This window comes from Pipistrellus kuhlii, unplaced genomic scaffold, assembly GCF_014108245.1.
Source record: "Pipistrellus kuhlii isolate mPipKuh1 unplaced genomic scaffold, mPipKuh1.p scaffold_m20_p_9, whole genome shotgun sequence".
NCBI lineage: Eukaryota > Metazoa > Chordata > Mammalia > Chiroptera > Vespertilionidae > Pipistrellus > Pipistrellus kuhlii.
Window position 1 is genome coordinate 10,613,410 of NW_023425595.1, and position 24,990 is coordinate 10,638,399.

The following is a 24,990-nucleotide window of genomic DNA, read 5'->3' on the forward strand; positions in this document are numbered from 1 at the left end:
TCCATAAGGCTCAGTCACTCAACACTGGGAGAGAGGAATGAGGACCAGCCATGCTGCAGCTGGAGAGAGGAATAAGGTGCCCGCCCCATGGTTGCGGGGGTGAGGGCAATCAGGAAGGCAGGCAGAAGGGTTAGGGGTGATCAGGCAGTCAGGCAGGTGAGTGGTTAGGAGCCAGCAGTTCCAGATTGAGAGAGGCAGTTGGATATCCCCTGAGGGGTCCTGGATTGCAGAGGGTGCAGTCTGGGTTGAGGGACTTCTCCCCTCTCCCCCCCTCCCCCCCGTGTAAGAATTTTGTGCACTGGCCTCTAGTTACTATAATAATTCTATAATAATTATTTTTATAGGATGGGCAGTTCAACCAACCTGTCAGATGTGAGTACATTCTGTGCTGTTGTTTTTTTTTTATCTTGGAAATTTTTATTTCCCAGCATTTTATTAACTAATGATGTGGTCATCTGAAATTATTTGGCTGTATATTGCTTTCAAAAGGCAGTAAGAAAGTAGCTATTTAGAAAAAGGGGGTACATCAGGTTAGAAACATTATGTAAAATGAGAATCCCATTACTTGGAAATACGTGGTCAAAGGTTTGACTAACAAACATCAAACTGGCTCTGTTCCAATGAGAACTCTCCATTTCTTTGAGAAGAATATTCTCTCTCAGACTCTTCTACATACACTTCATAATGAACAAAGAGCTTATTTCTTTGTAAGTTGAGGTATGACAAATTGCTGTGTAATGGCGAGAAGCTGGGATACGGTTGACCTCTGAGACCAATTATCTATGAGGCAGTGGTTCCAGCCAGGATAGAGGAAGGGTGGGGAGGGCAAGGCAAATGGTGAAGGGAAGGGAATGCAGGGAGCCTGCTACTCACTTTACCAAATGGAGCTCCAAAGGGACCTCTCTGCCCCACCCCCCATCTCACACACTTGAGAAGTTTAATGAGGAAGGAGCCTGCATTGCTCATAAAATAATACTGTCCTTACAGTTTTATTTTTTTAAAGTACAGCTCTTCAGTAATTTCATTTTTTTTAAAAACCACCTTTCATAGCAGGTGAGTTCACTCTTCTGTTTCCTTCCTTTTAACCAGATTTCTGATCCTGGTCATGCACTTGCCTGGGTGGCCAGCATGCAGTCAGAAACACTGGAAAAACCTGGAAGAGGTTTGCCTGGCCTGTGGGAGGAAGGGTTTGAGGGCAGGTGTTCCTGTCATCCTTCTCAAGTGCTGGCTTCCAGGGATTATGATTTGTCTCAACTCGGAACCACGCTCCATTGAAAGGATCTAGAGGCCAAATGCCCTTAGGCCACTTCTGCTCCCTGTGATGACGGCTCCTGATCCTGGGAACAGGCCACCAACAATGTAATACACATCGGCAATAAGCAGAGTATTGGCCAGTTTGTCTACAGCTGTTTCAGAGTTTTCTGATTCACCCAGGGTCTGCCCCTACTTTAAGAATTGCACATCCACAGTCATCTGACTTAAGAAATTCCCAAAAGGATAACCCAGATTCCGGCCAAGGTAAAGGTGGCCTCAGGAGCCTTGAGCCACAATACTGGTGCAAGTTCAGGGAGTGGTAGGCCAGGCTGAGGTTCAGCAAGGCACACGTGCCTCGGATCTCAGGGGTGTAGGGCTGGGGTGGGGGCCCTCCCGCTCTCCCACCTTCTTTTGCATCACGGTGTGGACCCACTTTGGGGACCTTATCCGTGGGCCAGGAGAGTGTAAACTGCGGCCTCCAGAGGATTAAGAAGATGATTTTCGGTAGCCACATTCTGGGTTTTGAGAAGCATGAAGATAATTTAAAAACAATAGGATGTTTTGAGAATACCAAAAATGAAGTGCTCTTATTGAGAGCATGATACAAACACGAGGTTTACTAGTTGTAACAGGAGATGGGAAATGCAGTTTTATTGTTTCTGTTTTCTTTCTCAAGAGCTACTCCCTTCCTTTCACTTACATTGAAGTTTCTATCTGAATAGCCCTTTCTTATGTCCCATTAGTGCAATTGAACAATCTAGGGGCTATAGGAGTTTTTGGATTCTATGGAAGGTTATATTTTGTTGTATTGAATTGGCTTTTCTGTAGTTTTTAAAGTAATAGAATGAATTCTTTCTCTTGAAGATACAAAAAACAAGGTCAGCCTTTCACATTTTAGCCTTGAAATGTTTGGACATTACTGAGAGTTCCCTTCTGTTTTTCTTCTGTATTAGAGACATCTTCAGGCCCTTGATTAGGTTATGAGATGCTAGATGCTGTAGTTCTCATATATAAAACCACTGTTGATTTCTTGACATTGCAAGGCACTTGTATAATTATCATTAGTTATTGGAACCATTGGCTTACCTGCGATGAAAGGCTATCAAGAATAAAATGCTCCCTTCTGAACTAAAATGAGAATGGGAGCCTACCTCCTTCTGTCTGCATAAACAATTTATGCAGTAAAATTAAATCCTGTGATTATAATATTAGAACCAAATTTCATTCCCAATACCTACACCTTTTTACAACCACAACCTCTTCATGATTCCACACTTGTCCTTTTGGCACAAAACCATATTACAACCAACACAAATCCCAACTGCATTCCTTACAAATTTTGGCTCCTCTGATCCTCCAACCTTATCTTGTACTGCTACCTGCTTAAAACCTACTTCTAATTGATAGAAATATGAACATCCAAATTCCTACTTTGGTCCATACTATCTTCTCTGTTTAAAAAATCTTTTCCTAGAAGTGGGATCATTGGGTCAAATGGCAGTTCCATTTTTAATTGTGAAGAGATTCCACATTGTTTTCCACAGTGGCTGTACAGGTCTGTATTCAAACCAGCAGTATACTAGAAAGACAGATATCACATGATCTAACTTATATGTGGAATCTAATGAACACAATAAACTGATTAATAAAATAGAACTAGAGGCATGGAAACATGGAACAGACTGATGAATCTCAGAGGGAAGTGGGGGGAGAAGAGTTTCATAAAATAATTTATATGTATATATGCATTGACCATGAACATAGACAATAGGGTGGTGGAGGCCTGGGGCAGGGAGGGAATCAGATGGTGAGAGCTAAGGGGGAGAAAAATAGGGGGAGCATCTGTTATACTCTCAACAATAATAAAAAAAAAAAAGTCTTTTGCTTTTCTTCCTTGTTCCTGTAATCTATCTTAGTATAGTCTGCCCTCAAATTCAAAGTCATATTATGATTTTGCCAAACAGGAAAAATCTTTGACATTATTCAATGATCTAAAAATAGAACTCTTAATATGCTTGATAAGAGTTTAAGTAAAAAATTAAAACAAGTAAAAACAATTTATGCATAGTGACAATGCAGAAAAGTGAAATATATTTAAAGCAAATTATTGTTTGTCCCACTATATTATAATTACGTTATAATAATCACATTATAAGCCATGTTTCTGTATTACTACTCAAAGGACATCTGCCTACTGAACTGCAAATAATTTTGGACCTTACACAATCAAGTAATCAATTTGCTTTGCATGGGTTGACACACTATTAGTTACAAATCAAATCTTGTCTACTATCTTTTTATAAATAAAATATTATTGGAACAGAGCCATGCCTATTGATGTATTGCCTAGGGCGGCAGGCATGCTAAGACATATAGAATTAAAGAGTTAAGATAGAGACTATATGGCCTGCAAAGCCTAAAATATTTACTAGATGAATCTTCACAGTAAGTTTGCTGACACCTTTCTATTAAATCAAGTAAGGAGATTGAGATATTTGTATGTTAAGATATGACAGATTCTTAAACAATATATAGGTTCTTTTTCTTTTTTTAATATTTTTTATTTCTTCAACCACTTACATTTTTATTGCTTTTAAAATTTCAAATTGAATGATTAAAAAAAGACTTTTGATACAATTAGACATTTCTGAAATGAAATACACTCAGTTCATATTTCCATATTTTTATAATAGCAAAATTTAAAGAATAATAAATGAAGGCACCAAAGATGAGTTTTATCCATGCCAGAAAGGAGGTGGCCAAAGCTCACCCTGGGCAGATGCTAATGATACCCTTTCTTCTTCCCTCGCCTCCCCTCCCCTCTCCTCCCCTCCCCTTCTTTCTCTTCCCCTTCCCTCTCCTCCTTCCCCTCCCCCTCCCTCCTCTCTCCTCTCCTCTCCTCTCCTCCCTTCCCTTTCTTTCTTTTTCATTTTTGCTGCAAAAACGTTTATTGTTTCATTTGGTCCAATGTATGGAAGTGGAGTCTAGGGTGGTTAAAAGAAAGGCTAGTAGTTTCGGGAAGAGGCTCAGGTAAAAGCCAGACACCAGGGGAGGCAGAGGGGCCCCGCAAAGGCCTCTGGGCCCCAAAGGCTCCTAGTCCTGTTGAGGGTGAGCCTTTCCAAGAGGTACTCGCCCAGCCCAGCCTGGGGGCCGCCAGCCTGCAGAGGTGAGTCAGGTGTTGCCCATCTTCTTGATGAGTTTCACCTCCTCACCCAGGAAGTGGTTCTCACGGAAGTCACAGAGCTGAGCGTCCGCGCGGGTAGAACCCGGGGCTCGCAGCTCCAGAAGGGCCTGGTTCAGGCTCCTCGCCAAAGCCAGGGCGGCTTCCCTGGCGTCCTGAGTTTGCCCACTCATCCTGGGAGGCCTCAGCACGTCCTGGAAGAGAATGCGGCCAGGGCGCTGGTTTTGCAGCTTTAAGAGATGCTCAGCGCCCTCTCGCTTCTTCTCCACCAACTCCCAGAGGAAGTGGCCCACACCCTCGAGAGCCACATCATCCATAGAAACCCCGAGAGAGGTAGGTGTGGGGCCCGCAGATGCAGGTTGGCCAGGCGGTTGACGGCAGCCTCCACCTGGGTGGAATAATCCTGATGAATTTGGGAGCTCGTGGTTGTTCGGCAATAAGGAATTAAGGTAGAAAAAATTGTTTGTTGGCTGGTTTCAGAGGCGATTCTGAAGGTGGTGACTAGATGAGAAACTGGAGAGTGTCTGGATGCTGGAAGAAGGGGAGGAAGCCCTAGGTCTGTTCCTTCTAAAACACTGCTGAAGTTAGAGACAGATCCATGACCACCGAGGGCACTCCAAAGCCTTTACTTTAGGGTCCCGTGGTTAGTATCATCCAGTGTGATGACTGCTTCTTGTTTTTGCATATGGCTGTCAGCTACCATGGGACAGTGACAATTAGAAGCAGGTGTTTTTCTATAATTATCCAATTGTGGAGTGTTTACATGTCATTTATTGATTTGTTGATGACAGCCATTCTGATAGGTGTTTTGATTTGCATTCTCAGATGGTTAGTGACTTCGAGCATGTTTTCATGTCTCTTGGCAGAGGTCTTCTGTATGTCTGCTTTGAGAAAGTGTCTATTTAGGTCCTTTACCCATTTTTTGATTGGGTTGTTTATCTTCCTTTTGTTTGGTTGTAGGAGTTCCTATAAATTTTGGAGATTAAACCCTTATCGGGGATAACTTCGGCAAATATGTTCTCCCATGCAATGGGCTTTCTTGTTGTTTTGTTGATGGTTTCTTTTGCCATGCAAAAGCTTTTTAATTTGATGTAGTCCCATTTGGTTATTTAATCCTTAGTTTTCATTGCCCTAGCGGCTGTATCGCTAAAGATATTGCTACAACAAATGTCTGCTATTTTGCTGCCTATGACTTCTAAGATTTTTATGGTTTCCTGTCTGACGTTTAAGGTTTAAGTCCTTTATTCAATAAATATTATTATTTGTCAATAATAAATGTAAGCAGTGAGTATCACTGTGCTCATATTTAGAAGAGTAATGCAAACTGTACTATTTTAAGAAAATTGTTTTTATGGAAAATGAAGCTCACAGTATAATGTTAAGGAAGGGATAGTAGGCAGTATAACAATAATATGATACTTATTGTGTAAGTTTTATATCAAGGTACACAGTAATAAATATATATTTACGTAGAGCGGTAAAACCAGAAATAGAAGCAGGGTTAAAAATAGTTCTTTCTAAATTTTGATCCAGTAGTTGAGTTTTCTTTTGTACATTTCTGTATTTTATAGGTTTTTAAAGTCAAAACGTTTTAATTCTGGTTTAACATTTTTAAAAGATTAATAGGTTAAAGTTGATGATGAAATTGTTTCCCAATCTTTAGAATAAATTATATGCAACCAAAATATCACATGAGACATTACTTCATCTAACTGCTCTGTGGTCTCCAAGGCAATACTTCAATGATATTCTCCAGGGCTAACATCCCTAAGGTCTGGGTGGCATATAAGTGTCACACTGGTTGGTGCTAGGATTCAGCTTTTTGATTTCCCTTTCTGTCTGTCATCTCTAAGTTTATTTACAAAAGATTAGAGGAAATAAAATTTCCTTTAAATATTACAACATACTGTAGACCCCTGTTAATATTTTCACAGGTTTGTTACCATATATATATTTTTAAAAGTTGAATTCTCAGCAGGAACTTTCCTGGAATTCATTAATTTTAGCAAAGCAGCTTTAGCAAATGAATAAGTCAAATTCTTCTACACTCAGGTGAGTTTATTCAATCTTAGTTTATTTCACTTTTGAAAGAAGATAAGTACTCCAGTAATCTTTGCAGGAGGCAAAAACGTGTGGCAATCTAACTGCCAGGATACCTATTTAGCCAACTGGAAGTGTTTGAATATTCACTGACCTACATCATTAGGAACATTTCAGTTTTTGTTGATCACAATATTCTTATCCTTCTGTTTATATGCATAAGGTTTAATTTTAATGACAAACAAGAATTACATGTTGTGTTATTAACATTTGTAATTATATATATATAATCCCTCAAGATAATTCTCAGAAGGGACAGATTTGGGGGTGAGATTCATATTTTATAATGCATGCTTTCTAAAATGCCTATAACAGTGTTGAGCACAGAGTAACTATTAAATGAGAAAATAAATGATATAAAATGAGAAAGCTACTCCAGGTTAGATGTCCCTGAAAAGAAGGCAAAGAGGGTGCATAGCACTTTCAGTTAATAAGCATGTTGACACTTCATGGGCCTAAATGAGGGACTGTGAACTTTGGCCCCCAGTCTGATAGTGTAAATACAGAGGGAAGGAGGTAGAATGAAAAGCTACACACGTGGAAAAATAATGTGGATAGGAATGAGATGAATATTTATCAGAAATTATATTTATCTTTCTTTAAATTTATTGGGGGTGACATAGGTTAATAAAATTTTATAGATTTCAAGTAAACAATTCTATGAAACATCATATGTATAGTTCACTGTGTGCCCACCACCCAAAGTCAGATATTATGTCACCATTTATTTGATTCCTTTTACTCTTTATTACCCCTCAATCCCTCCCTTCTGTCTATGAGTTTTTATTTGTTTTTCTTGTTTGTTCATTTGTTGTTTTCAGTTTTATATTCCACATATGAGTGAAATTATATGGTTCTTTACTTTTTCTGACTTAAGTTGCTTAGCATAATATTGTCAGGAACCATCCATGTTGTTGCAAATGGTAGTATTAAATCTTTTCTTATGGCTGAGTAATAGCCCATTGTATATTTGCAACACGTCTTTATCCAATCATCTATAGAAGAACACTTTGGTATGTTTATCTTTGATGATGACTGTTTCCTTGTCAACCTTGAGATGTCCAGGCATTTTTACAACAACCATAGGGAATAAATATAGATTTTGTAAAAAGTGAGCAAAAATGTGCTCAGTGATGGATTCGCATTCAATGAGTTTTATGTGATGTTGAAAAATACAGTCAGAAAATTATAATAAATGCCATGGAAGATCAAACCACAAGGATTAAATAAAAGGAATTTAAAGAAACAAAGAAGAAAAGGTACAAGGAGATGTGAATGGTATGGTTATATATGCAGGAAACCTTTCAGTGCTGCCTGTGATCATGGAGGAGAAAGGTGTGAAAATTGAATAAAAACTATGGGGTATTTAATTTCAGCTCATAATAAGACCTAGAATTTTGTAGAATTCTACATGGAATGACTTTGCCTTTATGCTTAGTTCCATGTTAGGTTTTAGTCAGCAGTCAGGAAATGGTGTTGAGAATAATTGCTTATAATGGAAGAAAAAGGCAGTTGAAGCATTTTGGAAGAGCATAAGACATTAAAAAAAAAATCCACTGCATCCTTTCCCCTCTAAATGTCCTTATTTTATGCTACTTCAGGAAGATTAGGTTCCATGGGGTTTTTATGATAACTTGTTTAGCAGGACTCAAGATATATCTCTGTGCATTGTGAGTTTACAGAGTGGTCCTGATTTAATAGGCAAGTCTAACTTCTTTAGTATTATTATAAGCTTTTATCCCAAAAGGAACTTTAGAAATAGCTCTAGCAACAATAGTGAGAAAAAAAGAAAAATTGTAATGATCATTTTGTTATAACATTAATTTTCTTTTGAGTTCTAACTTCTCCTTGTTAAATTGCTTAGGCAGGGAAGAAATTATAGAAACTTATGATATGTATTTCCTCATATTCAGTTAAAAAGCTAGACTGATCCTTCTCATGATGCTAATTGTCTCTGAGAATACTGAGTCTGAGCATTTAAAATATAACAGAGAACTCTATTTTTGTTCTTCTCTTTCAACTACCTTCTTTTATTATTTTACCTGCGCAAATGTCATATTCACTCTAGTAATGTGATATCATCAAATCTAGCTTCTAAAATAATATAGCAAATGAAAGCAAAGTATTTTCCAAAACATTTTATATATTCACTTACATCTCTCCACATTTGTTTATTTTAACCTGCCTTATCCAAATTTTGTTTCTCATTTCTCTGAGCCAACTTTCCTGTTTTGTCCACAGGAACCAAGAAAACCAGAGCGCTGACATGATTTTCATCCTTTTGGGTTTCTCACAATATCCAGAACTCCAAGTGCCCCTGTTCTTGTTATTCTTAGCCATCTACATGGTCACTGTGCTGGGGAACCTGGGCATGATCATGGTTATCAAGATCAACCCCAAACTCCACACCCCTATGTACTACTTTCTCAGCCATTTGTCTTTTGTTGATTTCTGTTACTCTACAGTCGTCACACCCAAACTATTAGAAAACTTGGTTGTGGAAGACAGAACCATCTCCTTCATAGGATGCATCACACAGTTCTTCTTTGCCTGCATATTTGTGGTGACAGAAACATTCATGTTGGCGGCGATGGCCTATGACAGATTTGTGGCAGTGTGTAACCCTCTGCTCTACACGGTAGTCATGTCTCACAAGCTTTGCTCCCTCTTAGTGGTTGCATCATATTCCTGGGGTATTGTGTGTTCCCTGACCCTTACCTACTTTCTATTGGAATTATCTTTCAGAGGAAATAATATCATAAATAACTTTGTCTGTGAGCATGCTGCCATCGTCTCTGTGTCTTGTTCTGACCCCTACATTAGCCAGAAGATCATTTTAGTTACCGCCACATTCAATGAAGTAAGCAGCCTGATGATTGTTCTTATGTCATATGCTTTCATCTTTATCACAGTCATGAAGATGCCTTCAACTGGGGGGCGCCACAAAGCCTTCTCCACATGTGCCTCCCACCTGACTGCCATCACCATCTTCCATGGGACCATTCTTTTTCTCTACTGTGTTCCTAACTCCAAAAATTCATGGCTCATGGTCAAGGTGGCCTCTGTCTTTTACACGGTGGTCATCCCCATGCTCAATCCACTTATATACAGCCTCAGGAACAGAGATGTGAAGGAGACAGTCAAGAAGTTATTCAACACCAAATTGTCCTGTGATAAATGTAAAGCTAGAATATTAGTTATTTCTTTTTTGAGAGCATTGGTGAGAGTTATTCCTTAGTAAATCAGTACATGAATCTATGGTAAGCTTGCAATCGATATTCCAACATCTGTTCACCCTAATATTTAGTAAAACAACTTTAACATGACAAATTATGTTAGGGACAAAAGCTCTGATTACTTAAACTAAGTTTTTGATTAAAAAATTGGAGTATAAAGTTTTCTGTGGTTGTATACATGATCAAGTGATTGTCCAGGTCAAATTTCAGTTCAATTTAAGCCATCTGAAGTATGGGATTTTTGAGGTGATGTGAGCATGACAGCTTATAATGTAGTAATTTTATAATTTATAGATTATTTTGGATGTTCAAAATGCACACTATATAATCTCTGACTAGATATTTATTTTTCTGTTTCCTATATTATTTCTTTTACGTTTTCCTCTTGCTTTGGTTAACTTCAGTGCTAGGAACTTTAGTGTAATGTTGAACAAATAGTAAAACTGTGCATCCTTGACTTTCTGATGTCACAGAAAAGCATTGAATATTTTATATTTAAAATGTTGCTTCCTATGTGTTTGTGGAACCCTTTCCCCCTGATTGGCAATTTTTCTTTATTTATTTATTTATTTATTTATTTATTTATTGGCGAGTGTTAAACTAAACTGCTTTTTCTTTATTTTAACTCTTGAACATTTTAATATGACACTTTACTTTTTTTGAATTTTCTGATAGCGAACCATTTTTTTCTGAGAAAATAAATTTAAATGTCATATAATAGAAATTCCGATTACTTGATTAATGTGTCAATATTTTATTTTGTTTTAAAATAATTTTTATTTTTAAAATACAATTGACATGATTATATTAGCTTTTGGTATACAACACACTGATTAAACATTATATAACTTGCTGATTGTCCTGATATATTTTGCACTCATCTGACACAATACATAGTTATTAGAATATTATTGACTATATTCCCTATGATGTACTTTACATCCCCATAACTATTCTGTAACAACTAATTTGTACTTCTTCATTCCTTCACCTTTCATCCATCTCCTCAACTTCCCTACTTCTCTCTCATCTGGCCACCACCAAAATATTCTCTGCATCTATGAGTCTATTACTGTTTTCCTTATTTGTTTTAGATTCAAATATATATATATATATATATATATATATATATATATATATAGCCATTTTATTGTTCATATTTTTTATATATATTTTTCTTCTTCCTCTTAAAGAACACCATATACATATCATATAACACTGGTTTGATGTTGAACTCCTTTAGCATTTTCTTGTCTGGGAAGCTCTTTTCAGTTCTGATTCTAAATGGTAGCTTTGCTGGGTATGGTAATCTTGGTTTTAGGTTTTTGATTTTCATCACGTTTAATATTTCTTGCCAATCTCTTCTGGCATGCAAAGTTTCTGATGATGAATCATCTGACAGTCTTATGGAACCTCCTTTGTAGATTACTAACTTCTTTTGTCTTGCTGCTTTTAAGATTTTCTGTTAGTCTTTAACCTTTGCGTTTTAATTATGATGTGTCTTGGCTTGTTGTGGGCCTTTGAGTTCATCTTGAGTGAGACTCTCTGTGCTTTCTGGACTTGTATGTTTATTTTCTTCACTAGGTTAGGGAAGTTTACTATCATTATTTTTTTCAAATATGTTTAAAATTTCTTGCTCTCTCTATTCTCCTTCTGGCATTCTCATGATGCAAATGTTGGTATACTTGATATTATTGTAGATGCTTTTTACCCTATTCTCATTTTTTAATTCTTTTTATTTTTGCTGTTCTGATTGGATGTTTTTTGCTTTCTTATATTAAAAATCACTGATTTGGTTCTTGACTCCATCTACTCTACTGTTGATTCATTGTCATTTATTTTAGTTAGTGTATCCTTCATTTCTGGCTGGATATATATATATATATATATATATATATATATATATACACACACACACACACACACACACACACACACACACACTATTGAGGTTTCACTAAGTTCATTGAGCATCTTTATAACCAGTGTTTTGAATTCTGCAATTAGAAGATTGTATGTCTCAATTTTGTTTAGTTATTTTTTTCTGGAGTTTTGTTCTTTTATTTCATTTGACACATGTTTCTTTGTCTCCTCACTTTGGCAGCCTCCCTGTGTTTGTTTTTATGTATTAGATAGAGCTTATATCCCTCTCAGGTTTGGTAGAGTAGCCCAATGTAGTAGTTTTTAGGATCCAGTAACAGTCTCCCTTCTCACGCAAACTGAGCATGTGAAGTACAGCCCTGTCCCATATAGGCTGTGCACACCCTCCTCTGCTGACTGTTAAACAGAATTAAGTAAAATAGTGTTCCACTTTCTCTAGCTACTCTTATGAGACTACAGCTTTAGCTGATACCTAATTTGTACCTTAATGACTCTCTATGGAGTCCAGAAAGACAAGCCAAGTGGTGCCCAGACTGCTGCCCTGATATAGTGTGTTATAAAATATGTGTATTTTAAGCCACTGAGTAGATGGTAATTTGTCAGGTAGCATAAAATGATTATATACCAGGTAACAGAGAAAGTTGCTAGTATTGAGTCACTCTGGTGCAGAAAGTGGGTCCAGAGCTGGTCCAAGATGTAGAGGTGTCAGTGATGAGAAACAGATGCAGTATGGAACTCAAGCCAATCCTATGGGGAAGTAACAATGCAGACCCACTAGGATTCTGGAGCAAGGCCATGCCATTACAACAAATAGTTCTATTCCCCATGACTAATAGCCTCTGTTGATCTCAGAGGAGAGAGGAATTGGGGGTGTGTTGTGGTGAGGAAGGGACTTGATAAAAGAAGGTGATGAGGTTAGCTGAAGAACATAATAACCCATAGACACAGACAATAATGTAGTGATGGCCAGAGAGAAGGCAGAGTGGGGGCTGGGTAGAGGTGGGCAAAAGGGGATGGGAATATTTGTAATAGTGTCAACAATAAAAATAAATCAAGAAAATAGCTTCTGTTGTGTTAGGGGTTTCTGGTAGAGAGTGTGGCAATGGTGAATTGGTTATCAAAATCCCAGGGAAAATTTATATGAGTCTAATTGGGAGGTATTTGGGCATAGTGAGACCAATGGATTGGTTGGTGCCCAGTAGCTTTAGAGAGCTAAACATGCTTCTAAAAATATTTTTCATTTAAAAGATGGCATAGACACAAAGAGATTGTATTATTCAATTAGGTTAATATAAGCTTGAAAGGGTAGATTGCTCATATTAGTTTCAAAAAAGTACATCAATGTTTCCAAGAACAATAATGATTATTTTATGTGTAATGAAAAAGGCATAATAAAAGTTATATTATTTATACACACACACACACATACACAAACACATTATGAATATAAAGGATAGAAAAATCACACAGCAAATGTTAACTGCAATGAATAGTTGCATTTTAGGTTATTATTTATTTTTCCATTTGCAGTTTATTTTAGTGACCATATTTTCTACATCAATTTGTATATTTTATATAATTACATTTTAAAAATAATTGATAAGGTAGGCTTGGCTTGATGAAGCAACCGCTCCTGTGATTTAGAAGAAATTGCATTCTTATAAAAAAAGACACATAGGAGATCATTCAATCTAATTTGTAGTTTATGATATAAAAAATAGTCCATTAAATATTCTCTAGGGTCAAAATCCCCAAGGTCATGGAGTGCACATAAGCCCTATATAAGTTGTGGGAGTCAGATTCAGCTTCAATTTCAATTTCTCTTTCTCTCTTTGTTTTTCTGGACAATAAGAAGGAAAAATGTTGCTATTGCAACAATTAAAATTTATTGTAAACTTCTCCCATATTTACCAACTTCTTTATATTTTAAATAATTTTGAATTCTGAGTGGAACTTCCTTGGAGACTATTAATAGCAAAACCCAGAATCTTCAGGTGAGTTGGTTTCAGGCTTTGAGATCTATCTTGTGTTACCTCTCATTTATTTGGCATGAATAAAGAAGGCTGACTACAGGGGGATAGCTAGGACAAAGCTTTAGGTAAAACTGAGCAGAGGTATTTAGATTTGATAAATTAGCTTTTAGGAGGAAATCAAAGTTTTCAGAGCAAAACCTGTTATGATGATAATCACTGTAATCAAGGGAAGAAGAAATTGATGCTTGACGCTCTCATAGAGCAGTCTGGCAGCAGGGAAGCTGGCTGGTACCCGGCTACCATAATTCACCCGAGTAATGATTGCAGTTTGCTAAGCCTCTCAAAGGCACCAAACTGGGGTTGAAAACAGGACAAGAAAGCCTCAGATAACAAGGAGAAAGCAAAGGGGAAAACGGAGACAACCTGTTGAAGCAGATTAACTGGTGAATTAAGACAATAGGGCCAAGGGCAGATCCAGGAAAGAGCTGAGCTAGACTTTGACATTTCAAATTGTACCTACATATTCATTGCTGCCCACTTCCATATTTCATCTGTTTCTTAGATTAAAAAAAATTAGGGTTTCAAAATAATACCAATTAGCCTTAGCAGTAATGATAAAAATGGATGAGGATAGGGAAACCTACAGCTCCTGGATTCCATGATTACCAGCTTTTGTGCTCGGTATATTAATATCATTTCCTAATTTAATTTTTACACACCTATGAAATATATATTACCATGTCAATCTTACTGATAAAAAAGTTGAGGCATAGACAATTCAAGTAATTCACCAAAGATCACACAGTAAATGACAAAGAATGAAACTGAATTTAAATATACGTTTTTAAAACCATGCTTTTTAAATTATGCTGACCTGTCATTAGCTCCTCTTGCCTGCTGATTCCCTTTTCCTCAGATAGGAAATACAAGTTTTGGAAATGTTGTCACAAGGGGCATAAAATTATGAAATAAAAAATAATAGGCATTTAAAAGTTAATAAGGAATCTAGATCAGTATGTGGACAGCATCAATTACAGTATGTGAAAAAAACATTTAATGTAGGAAAGAAAACAGATGTGTGAGGAAACAAGATGTCAAAGCTGTAACTTCATTATTTTATCAGGTTGCTACTAAGACAATTATTATAGTTTCAGGATGGATTAATCAAGAGTTTGATGATATACAGGATTATATTCTTTCAATATCCATTATTTTTTCAGAGCTTGAAAATTCTGTGGTGACTCACAGATGCTACCTTTCTTGTGATCCTCACGTTGGACATTATGGTTCAACTCATGGTCTGTGGGAGACAGAACCATCTCTTCATAGAGAACCATTTTCACCTCCAATGCTGTTTGGAGATGAAAATTAATATAGTTTATTTTGTTCTTTAGATTCCACATAGAAGTGAGACCATGTGATATTTATCTTCCTCTGACTGGCTTATTTGCTCAGTGTAATAATGGGGGAAAAGAGGGAACATCTATAATATTTTCAACAATAAAGATAAAGAAGAAGTTAATCTAGCTTAATGTTTTAGCACAATGCCTGCCAAATGGTAACTTATATAAATGTACTGTCATTGTTATCATTGTTGTTATTTTTATCACTGTTTCAGATGTTCTCCAGCAACAACCATGTTGTTAACTGAAGGAAATCGGAGTGCTGGAGCCACATTCACTCTCTTGGGCTTCTCAGATTTTCCGGGTCTCCAGGTGCCCCTGTTCCTGGTATTCCTGATCATCTACATGGTCACTGTGCTGGGCAACCTGGGCATGATCATGATCATCAGGACCAGTCCCCAACTCCACACCCCCATGTACTTTTTTCTCAGCCACTTGTCCTTTGTAGATTTCTGTTATTCCTCTACAATTACACCCAAGCTGCTGGAGAACTTGGTTGTGGAAGAGAGAACCATCTCTTTCCCAGAATGCATCATGCAGTTCTTCTTGGCTTGTTTATTTGCGGTGGCAGAAACATTCATGTTGGCAGTGATGGCCTATGACCGATTTGTGGCAGTGTGTAGCCCTCTGCTGTACACGGTAGTCATGTCCCAAAAGCTCTGTGCATCACTAGTAGCTGGCCCCTACACCCTGGGTATAGTATTTTCCCTGACACTCACCTGTTTTCTGCAGGCATTATCCTTCTGTGGGTCTAACATCATAAATAATTTTTTCTGTGAGCACTCTGCCATTGTTTCTGTCTCTTGCTCTGATCCATACATCAGCGAAGTGCTTTGCTTTGCTATGGCCTTATTAAATGAGGTGATCAGCCTGGTAATCATTCTCACTACTTATGTTTTCATCATTGTCACTGTCATAAAAATGCCTTTAGCTAGTGGGCGCAAAAAAGCCTTCTCCACTTGCGCCTCCCACCTGACCACCATCACCATTTTCCACGGGACTCTCCTGTTCCTTTATTGTGTACCCAACTCCAAAAACTCAAGGCTCATAATCAAAGTAGGTTCTGTGTTTTATACGGTGGTAATTCCCATGCTGAACCCTCTGATATACAGCCTCAGAAACAAAGTTGTGAAGGAGAGTGTCAGGAAGTTAATTTATCACTCAATAAAATTGTGTTGAAGATTTATATTTCCAAGAGGAATTTTATTTACTATATTGAGAATTGTTCAGTGCTTATAGTAGAGATGATGATTTAAATTACTTAGTCCTTTGGTCTGCATAAACTCGTTAGTCAACAGAGAGGCAAACTGCAGTTTGCCGACCACTGACTTAGTCAATTCACCAGAATTTTAAATATCTTTCTATAACCACTGATCTGATAATTTGATTTCTGTTCATTTCAGAGTGAATTATAAGTGATGTGACATAAGTGTTGTAGGTTGAATAATGTCCCCCCAAATATCCATGCCCATCCAGAAGTCCATAATGTGACACTATTTGAGAAGAGGCTCTTTGAAGATGTAATTAAGATAAAGATTGAGACTCTCTGTGCTTCCTCGACTTGTGTCTATTTTCTTCACCAGGTTAGGGAAGTTTATTGTCACTATTTTTTAAAAATATGTTTTAAATTTCTTGCTCTTCTATTCTCCTTCTGGCATTCTTATGATGCAAAATGTTGGTACACTTGTTATAATCCTAGATGCTTTTTATCCTAGCCTCATTTTTTAAATCTTTTTTTCTTTTTCCTGTTCTGATTGGGTGTTTTTCACTTCCTTATATTAAAAATTAGTGATTTGGTACTTGACTCCATCTACTCTAATGTTGATCCATTGTCCTTTATTTCAGTTAATATATTCTTCATTTCTGGTTGGTATTTATTTATTTATTTTTATATTGTTGAGGTCTTACTAAGTTCATTGGGCATCCTTAAAACCAGTGTTTTGAATTCTGCAATTAGAAGATTGCATGTCTCAATTTTGTTTAGTTATTTTTTTCTGGAGTTTTGTTCTTTTCTTTCATTTGAGACACGTTTCTTTGTCTCCTCATTCTTGGCAGCCTCCCTGTGCTTGTTTTTATGTATTAGGTAGAGCTTCTATCCCTCTCAGGTTTGGTAGAGTAGCCTAATGTAGTAGTTCTATAGGATCCAGTAGCACAGTCTCCCTTATCACTCAAGCTGAGCATGTGAAGTACATCCCTGCTCCAAATAGGCTGTGCACACCCTCCTCCGCTGACTAGTAAACAGAATTAAATAAAACAATGTTCTACTTTCTCTAGCTAATCTTCATATGAGATTACAAGTATAGCTGACACCTAATTTGTAACCTAATGACAATCTATGGAGTCCAGAAAGACCAATTAAGTGATGCCCAGACTGCTGCCCTACAGAAAGTGTGATATAAAATATTTGTATTAGTTTAAACCACTGAGTAGATGATAATTTGTAAGGTAGCACAGAAAGATCATATACCAGATAACAGAGAAAGTTGCTAGCTTTGAGTCACTCTGGTGCAGAAATTGGGTCCAGAGCTGGTCTAGGGTGTAGAGGTGTCAGTGATGAGAAACAGATGCAGTGTGGAACTCAAGCCAATCCTATGGGGGGAGTAACAATGCAGACCCACTAGGATTCTGGAGCAAAGCCATGCCATTACAACAAATAATTCTATTCCCCATGATAAATAGATTCTGTTGATCTCAGAGGAGAGAGGAATCATGGAGGGGGGAATGGAAAGGGAGTGTGGTGAAAGAAGGTGATGAGTTTAGCTGAAGAACATAATAATCTATACACACAGACAGTAATGTGATGATGGCCAGAGAGAAGGCACAGTGGGGGCTGGGTGGAGGTGGTCAAAGTGGGGATGGCGATATTTGTAATAGTGTCAACCATAAAAATAAATCAAGAAAATTGCTTCTGTTATGTTAGGGGTTTCTGTTAGAGTGTGTGGCAATGGTGAATTGGTTGTTAAAGGCCCAGGGAGAATTTACATGAGCCTAATTGGGTGGTATTTGGGCATAGTGAGACCACTGGATTGTTTGGTACTCAGTAGCTTTAGAGAGCTAAACATGCTTCTAAAATATATTTTTCATTTTAAAGATGTATAGACACAAAGAGATTATATTATTCCGTTAGGTTAATATAAGTTTGAAAGGGTAGATTGTTCATATATGGAAGATAACACATTGGTTTCAAAAAAGTACATCAATGTTTCCAAGAACAATAATGATTATGTGAAATGAAAAAGGCATAATAAAAGTTATATTATTTATACACACACACACACACACACACACACAAACACAAAAACACACACATATTATGCATAGAATAGATAGAAAAATCACACAGGAAATGTTAACAGCAATGATCTCTGAATAGTTGCATTTTACCTTATTTATTTTTTCCATTTGCAGTTTACTTTAGTGACCATATTTTCTACATCAATTTGTATATTTTATATAATTACATTTTAAAAATAATTGATAAGGTAGGCTTGGCTTGAAGAAGCATCTTCATCTTTTAGAAGAAATTGCATTCTTATAAAAAAAGACACATAGGAGATCATTCAATCTAATTTGTAGTTTATGATATAAAAAAATAGTTCATTAAAGATTCTCTAGGGTCAAAATCCCCAAGGTCATGGAAGTGCACATAAGCCCTATATAAGTTGTGGGAGTCAGATTCAGCTTCAATTTCAATTTCTCTTTCTCTCTTTGTTTTTCTGGACAATAAGAAGGAAAAATGTTGCTATTGCAACAATTAAAATTTATTGTAAACTTCTCCCATATTTACCAACGTCTTTATATTTTATATAATTTTGAGTTCTGAGTGGGAACTTCCTTGAAGACTGTTAATAGCAAAGACAGATTCTTCAGGTGAGTTGGTTTCAGGCTCTGAGATCTATCTTGTGTTACCTCTCATTTATTTGGCATGAATAAAGAAGGCTGACTACAGGGGGATAGCTAGGACAAAGCTTTAGGTAAAACTGAGCAGAGGAATTTAGATTTGATAAATTAGCTTCTAGGAAGAAATCAAAGTTTTCAGAGCAAAACCTGTTATGATGATAATCACTGTAATCAACGGAAGAAGAAATTGATGCTGGATGTTCCCATAGTGCAGTCTGGCAGCAGGGAAGCTGGCTGGTACTCAGCTACCATAATTCATCCAAGTAATGATTGCAGTTTGCTAAGCCTCTCAAAGGCACCAAGGTGCAATTGGAAACAGAGGACAAGAAAGAGTCAGGTAATGAGAAAGCAAAGGGGAAAACAGAGAACTTGTTGAAGCAGAGTAACTGGTAAATTAAGACAAATAGGGCCAAGGGGAGATCCAGGAAAGAGCTGAGCTAGACTTTGACATTCCAGATTGTACCGAGATATTCATTGCTGCCCACTTCCAATCTTGATCTGATCCTTATATTAAAAAAATATCAGGGTGTAAAAATAATACCAATTAGCCATAGCAGTAATGATAAAAAGGGTTGAGGATAGAGAAACCTACAGCTCCTGGATTCCATGATTACCAGCTTTTGTGCTCAGTATATTAATATCATTTCCTAACTTAATTTTTACACACCTATGAAATATCTATTACCATGTCAATATTATTGATAAAGAAGTTAAGGCAAAGACAATTCAAGTAATTCACTAAAGATCACAGAGTAAATAAATTTAAATATATGTTTTCAAAACCATGCTTTGTAAATTATGCTGACCTGTCATTAGCTCTTCATGCCTGCTGATTCCCTTTTCCTCACGTAGGAAATACAAGTTTTGGAATGTTGTCACAAGGGGCATTTAGCTATGAAGGGTATAATAGTTTCTTTCTACCTTGACCTGGTTAGGCAAAACTAAAACATCATCTTTGTTTATGAGATTCATACTAATTGTCTTATATTCATCTGAACATTTCAGACATGTGCATGCTATTGGCTAATGGTAAAGGGAGGGGGGAATGGGAGATATCTTTAATACTGTCAATGATACAAATATATTTAAAAGGAAGGAAAACAAAAATTTGTTGCAGGATTAAATGAAATAACGTGATTTATCATGAGTCTTTAGTTGCAAAGGAAGGGAACCCAAAATAAACTGCAAAAGAAAAAGAAAAAAAAATCGTTACATGATTAAGGATATTTCTGCAGTTATGAACTGCTGTGAATAGAAGGTGCTTTTGCTTTCTCAAAATCACATGAGAATATAACAAAGATTGTCTGACTCCAAATAAGATAATGACTTATGTAACTTTAATCAAAACCCGTCTACAATACTTAGAGTGGCAGGAAATTTTGAGGGTGATTATGTAACCATTGGTAACTATTATCACATTCTCTAGCTTCCTCGAATATGAAAGGCTTGAGCAAAAATATATCTGAAGTTGCTCTCCAATTCAGAGATCCTATGAGCAGTTAATGCTCTAATATGCCCAATAAAATTATGAAATAAAACATAATAGACATTTAAAAGTTAATAAGGAATCTAGATCAGTATGTGGATAGCATCAATGAGAAAAACACTTAATGTAGGAAAGAAAACAGATGTTTGAGGGAACAACATGTCAAAACTATAACCTCATTATTTTATCAGGTTGCCACATTGTAGAGTACTAAGGCAATTATTATAGCTTCAGGATGGATTAATCCAGAGTTTGATGATATACAGGATTATATTCCTTCAATATCCATTATTTTTTCAAAGCTTGAAAATTCTGTGGTGACTCACAGACGCTACCTTTCTTGTGATCCTCACGTTGGACATTATGGTTCAACTCATGGTCTGTGGGAGACAGAACCATCTCTTCATAGAGAACCATTTTCACCTCCAATGCTGTTTGGAGATGAAAATTAATATAGTTTATTTTGTTCTTTAGATTCCACATAGAAGTGAGACCATGTGATATTTATCTTCCTCTGACTGGCTTATTTTGCTCAGCATAATAATGGGGGGAAAGAGGGAACATCTGTAATACCTTTAACAATAAAGATAAAAAAGAAGTTAATCTAGCTTAATGTTTTAGCATAGTGCCTGCCAAATGGTAACTGGTATATCAATGTACTATCATCATTATCATTGTTGTTATTTTTATCACTGTTTCAGATGTTCTCCAGCAACAACCATGTTGTTAACTGAAGGAAATCGGAGTGCTGGAGCCACATTCACTCTCTTGGGCTTCTCAGATTTTCCGGGTCTCCAGGTGCCCCTGTTCCTGGTATTCCTGATCATCTACATGGTCACTGTGCTGGGCAACCTGGGCATGATCATGATCATCAGGACCAGTCCCCAACTCCACACCCCCATGTACTTTTTTCTCAGCCACTTGTCCTTTGTAGATTTCTGTTATTCCTCTACAATTACACCCAAGCTGCTGGAGAACTTGGTTGTGGAAGAGAGAACCATCTCTTTCCCAGAATGCATCATGCAGTTCTTCTTGGCTTGTTTATTTGCGGTGGCAGAAACATTCATGTTGGCAGTGATGGCCTATGACCGATTTGTGGCAGTGTGTAGCCCTCTGCTGTACACGGTAGTCATGTCCCAAAAGCTCTGTGCATCACTAGTAGCTGGACCCTACATCTTAGGAATATTATTTTCCCTGCCACTCACCTTTTTTCTCCAGGAATTATCCTTCTGTGGGTCTAATATCATAAACAATATTTTCTGTGAGCACTCTGCCATTGTTTCTGTCTCCTGCTCTGATCCATACATCAGCGAAGTGCTTTGCTTTGCCATAGCCATATTAAATGAGGTGATCAGCCTGGTAATCATTCTCACTACTTATGTTTTCATCGTTGTCACTGTCATAAAAATGCCTTTAGCTAGTGGGCGCAAAAAAGCCTTCTCCACTTGTGCCTCCCACCTGACCACCATCACCATTTTTCATGGGACTTTCCTGTTCCTTTATTGTGTACCCAACTCCAAAAACTCAAGGCTCATAATCAAAGTAGGTTCTGTGTTTTATACGGTGGTAATTCCCATGCTGAACCCTCTGATATACAGCCTCAGAAACAAAGTTGTGAAGGAGAGTGTCAGGAAGTTAATTCATCACTCAAAACAATTTTGTTGAAGATTTATATTTCCAAGAGGAATTTAATTTACTATATTGAGAATTGTTCAGTGCTTCTAGTAGAGATGATGTTTTAAATTACTTAGTCAATTCACCAGAATTTTAAATCTCTTGCAATAACCACTTAGGTGATAATTTTTAAAAATATATATTTTATTATATATTTTTTTACAGAGAGGAAGAGAGAGGGACAGAGAGTCAGAATCATCGACAAGAGAGAAACATTGATCAGCCGCCTCCTGCACACCTCCTACTGGGGATGTGCCCACAGCCAAGGTACATGTCCTTGACTGGAATAGAACCTGGGACCTTTCAATCCACAGGCCAACACTCTATCCACTGAGCCAAACCAGTTAGGGTGATAATTTGATTTCTATTCATTTCAGTGTGAATTGTAAACGAAGTGACATAAATGTTGTAGGTTGAATAATGTCCTCCCAAATATTCTTGTCTATCCAGAAATTCAGAATGTGACACTATTTGAGAATAGGCTCTTTGAAGATGTAATTAAGGTAAAGATTGAGATGAAAGTATACTGGAATAGGGTAGGCCCAAATCCAAATGAGCATGCTCTTATTGAGAAAAGAACCCAAGGAGACACACAAGGAGAAAGGCTTAGTGAAGATGGAAGCAGAGATTGGCATTTTGTTGCTACCAGCCAAGGCACTCAGGAACTACCTGAATGCAAAGGATTATCTTTTTGCATCTTGAAAGGGTGCATACCCTGCCAGCACCTTGTCTTCAGGCTTCTGGTCTCTAGAAGTATGAGAAAACAAATTTCCATTGTTTTACACAACCAACTTTGGGGCAATTCACTGTAGCAACTCTAGGAAATTTACTTAACAGTAAATATAAGACCATAAAATCCAAATTTCTCAACTCTAAGTAAATTATTTTTTAAATCATTCTTTAATTTCATTTAAGCAGTGGGAATGTTGAGATTATAGAAGAATTCTGAAATGTTGTACGTAGGAGTGTGAATATTGAAGACTAGCAATGAGAGCCTAGAGACACAATCTCTCAGATCTGGTCAACTTATTGGGGCTCTCTGTAGGGCCTCATGTACTTTTACTATAATGTAGGAAGTGATGGTAAACATGATGACTCTGAATATCAAGTAAAAATGTTGATTTTATAGAAATTTCTGGGAGGATTACCAAAAATGAGAACTATGTAGTTATTAATCTTGCAATCTGATGTATTAAACTTGATTTTGTAATTCTATTTGTTAACACAGAAGATATCATGTTTCAGAAATAATTTGCATAATCTTGATTTGTTCTTATAGGTTAACTTTTAATTAATTAATCATTTTACCTGCATGACATATCTGTCAGACAAGTACAGCATTATTGCCACTGTTTTGATTGAAATGTCCTCTACATTGATGATTTATCTGCTGGCCTTAACCCAGTGTGTTGATTTTGAATAAAATTTTGACTTCACTTTATACTATAAAGATATACCACAAAGCCTTGTCTCACATGTGTGAACAAGTAGGCAATTGTATAACATAAGGTACACACGTTTTATTTTTAATTTTCTTCAGTTCTAAACCAGGGTTTCCACATAACTTTATCATACTATCCAGACTTAAGGGGATATATAATGCACAAAAGATGCATTCTTCTGTTCGCTCTTACCTCCCAAACCACATGCATTTCAAAGAAAAAAAAGAAAAGAAAAAAAGTCATTCTCAACAGTGCTGATTTATAACCATTTCTTGGCTTTTGTAAGTCTCTGCTTTACACAGTTGCCATGTCCCAGAAGCTGTATGCCATCCTTCTGGCTGAATGCTTCACCTGGCCTCATTACATGGCTGCAATCATTTGGGAGCTCTTCTGGGTCTAAACTTCCATAATGATGTCACTGTTTTGTTAGGTTACACGGTGCTGGCTGTTGTCTGGGGTGCCTCAGTATTCTCCCATGAAGTCTCTATCTGCTAGCAGGATACCCTGGCTGCCTTTTGCAGCAACCTCTGAACAGTGTTTGGAGAGACTGGAAGTAGAAGCTATGAGGCACCTTGGTGCCTCTGCTCCAGAATCTATTTAACATCACTCCCAACATATTTTCTTGCTGAAACAAGTCACAATTCCAGTTTGCTGAACCAATCCCTGTGCTCCCTAGTGGAAGTATTTCTCCTTTAAGCTACTACAGCTTATGGTTCACCTTATGGAAGCAGAGATCTAGCTGGTGGATCATTATGGATTAGCAGGTAGAAGAGCCCATCCCATTTCCACCTTCACCCATAAATTCTGGGTCCCATAAATTATTGGAAAAATAGTAGTTGTGTACTGGTTGCAGATTTAGAGCACATAACACATTTTGTAGGCCTTTACTCCATTCCTCTATTGCCAACATAGCTTGTCCCATAACTGAGGTTTGAAAGGCTATTCCAATATTCCAGGCACACTGTTTGAATTACTGAATACTAGGAGAGTTGTTCTTCACCATGGTCTTTTAGGGACACCCTAGAATAGGTCTGTAATGTTACAGCTGTCCATTTTTGTAGAATCATCAAAAAATAAGGCCCCAATGCTTTCTTCCATAATCAGATTATCATAAAAAAATTCCTCATGAGGATACATTATAAGTTCAATCTTTGAAGGACAAAGCAACAATAGCATTGATCATGGGCACCTGAACCACTCACTCATGTAAATTGCTTGTGTCTTCAGGAACAGGAATGCTATCGAATGCTGTGTATGCCTAATGTTATGGGCTGGTGGGATAGATAACACCCAGCTGAGGAAGTGTAGGTTGCATAGTAATGTGGTAGCCTATGGTCACTCATTTAGTCCCTATTAGGGCCCATTAAAAATATATGTCTAATCTGTAATTCACTATAGAGGCTTATCCAACGTTATGCACAATCCTTATCTGTGAATACACTTCAAGGACAATCATATTA

At 37.1% G+C, this 24,990-nt stretch overlaps 4 protein-coding genes and 1 pseudogene across 4 annotated transcripts; 3 read left to right on the top strand and 2 right to left on the bottom strand.

Annotated features, from left to right (window-relative positions):
- Positions 1–1,081: 1,081 nt before the first annotated feature.
- On the bottom strand, positions 1,082–2,695 carry LOC118713073 (annotated as a pseudogene).
- A 1,488-nt stretch (positions 2,696–4,183) lies between these two features.
- On the bottom strand, positions 4,184–4,914 carry LOC118712647 (ferritin light chain-like). Its single transcript, XM_036426577.2, has one exon. It carries the CDS (start codon positions 4,750–4,752, stop codon positions 4,426–4,428), a length of 327 nt encoding a protein of 108 aa, XP_036282470.1. The 5' UTR covers positions 4,753–4,914; the 3' UTR covers positions 4,184–4,425.
- A 1,544-nt stretch (positions 4,915–6,458) lies between these two features.
- LOC118713074 (olfactory receptor 5D13-like) lies at positions 6,459–9,773 on the top strand. Its single transcript, XM_036427436.1, has 2 exons — positions 6,459–6,487; positions 8,753–9,773. Exons 1-2 carry the CDS (start codon positions 6,459–6,461, stop codon positions 9,771–9,773), a joined length of 1,050 nt encoding a protein of 349 aa, XP_036283329.1.
- A 5,489-nt stretch (positions 9,774–15,262) lies between these two features.
- On the top strand, positions 15,263–16,207 carry LOC118713075 (olfactory receptor 5D13-like). The gene has a single exon (XM_036427437.1). It carries the CDS (start codon positions 15,263–15,265, stop codon positions 16,205–16,207), a length of 945 nt encoding a protein of 314 aa, XP_036283330.1.
- A 4,927-nt stretch (positions 16,208–21,134) lies between these two features.
- Positions 21,135–22,079, top strand: LOC118713077 (olfactory receptor 5D13-like). Its single transcript, XM_036427439.1, has one exon. It carries the CDS (start codon positions 21,135–21,137, stop codon positions 22,077–22,079), a length of 945 nt encoding a protein of 314 aa, XP_036283332.1.
- Positions 22,080–24,990: the final 2,911 nt, after the last annotated feature.

Bases quoted from the DNA above. Each gene is read 5' to 3' on its own strand.
- LOC118712647 (XM_036426577.2), bottom strand. From the start codon at position 4,752: ATGGATGATGTGGCTCTCGAGGGTGTGGGCCACTTCCTCTGGGAGTTG.
- LOC118713074 (XM_036427436.1), top strand. From the start codon at position 6,459: ATGAATAAGTCAAATTCTTCTACACTCAG. The intron at 6,488-8,752 runs GTGAGTTTATTC...CATTTCTCTGAG, and splicing joins TCAAATTCTTCTACACTCAG to CCAACTTTCCTGTTTTGTCC.
- LOC118713075 (XM_036427437.1), top strand. From the start codon at position 15,263: ATGTTGTTAACTGAAGGAAATCGGAGTGCTGGAGCCACATTCACTCTC.
- LOC118713077 (XM_036427439.1), top strand. From the start codon at position 21,135: ATGTTGTTAACTGAAGGAAATCGGAGTGCTGGAGCCACATTCACTCTC.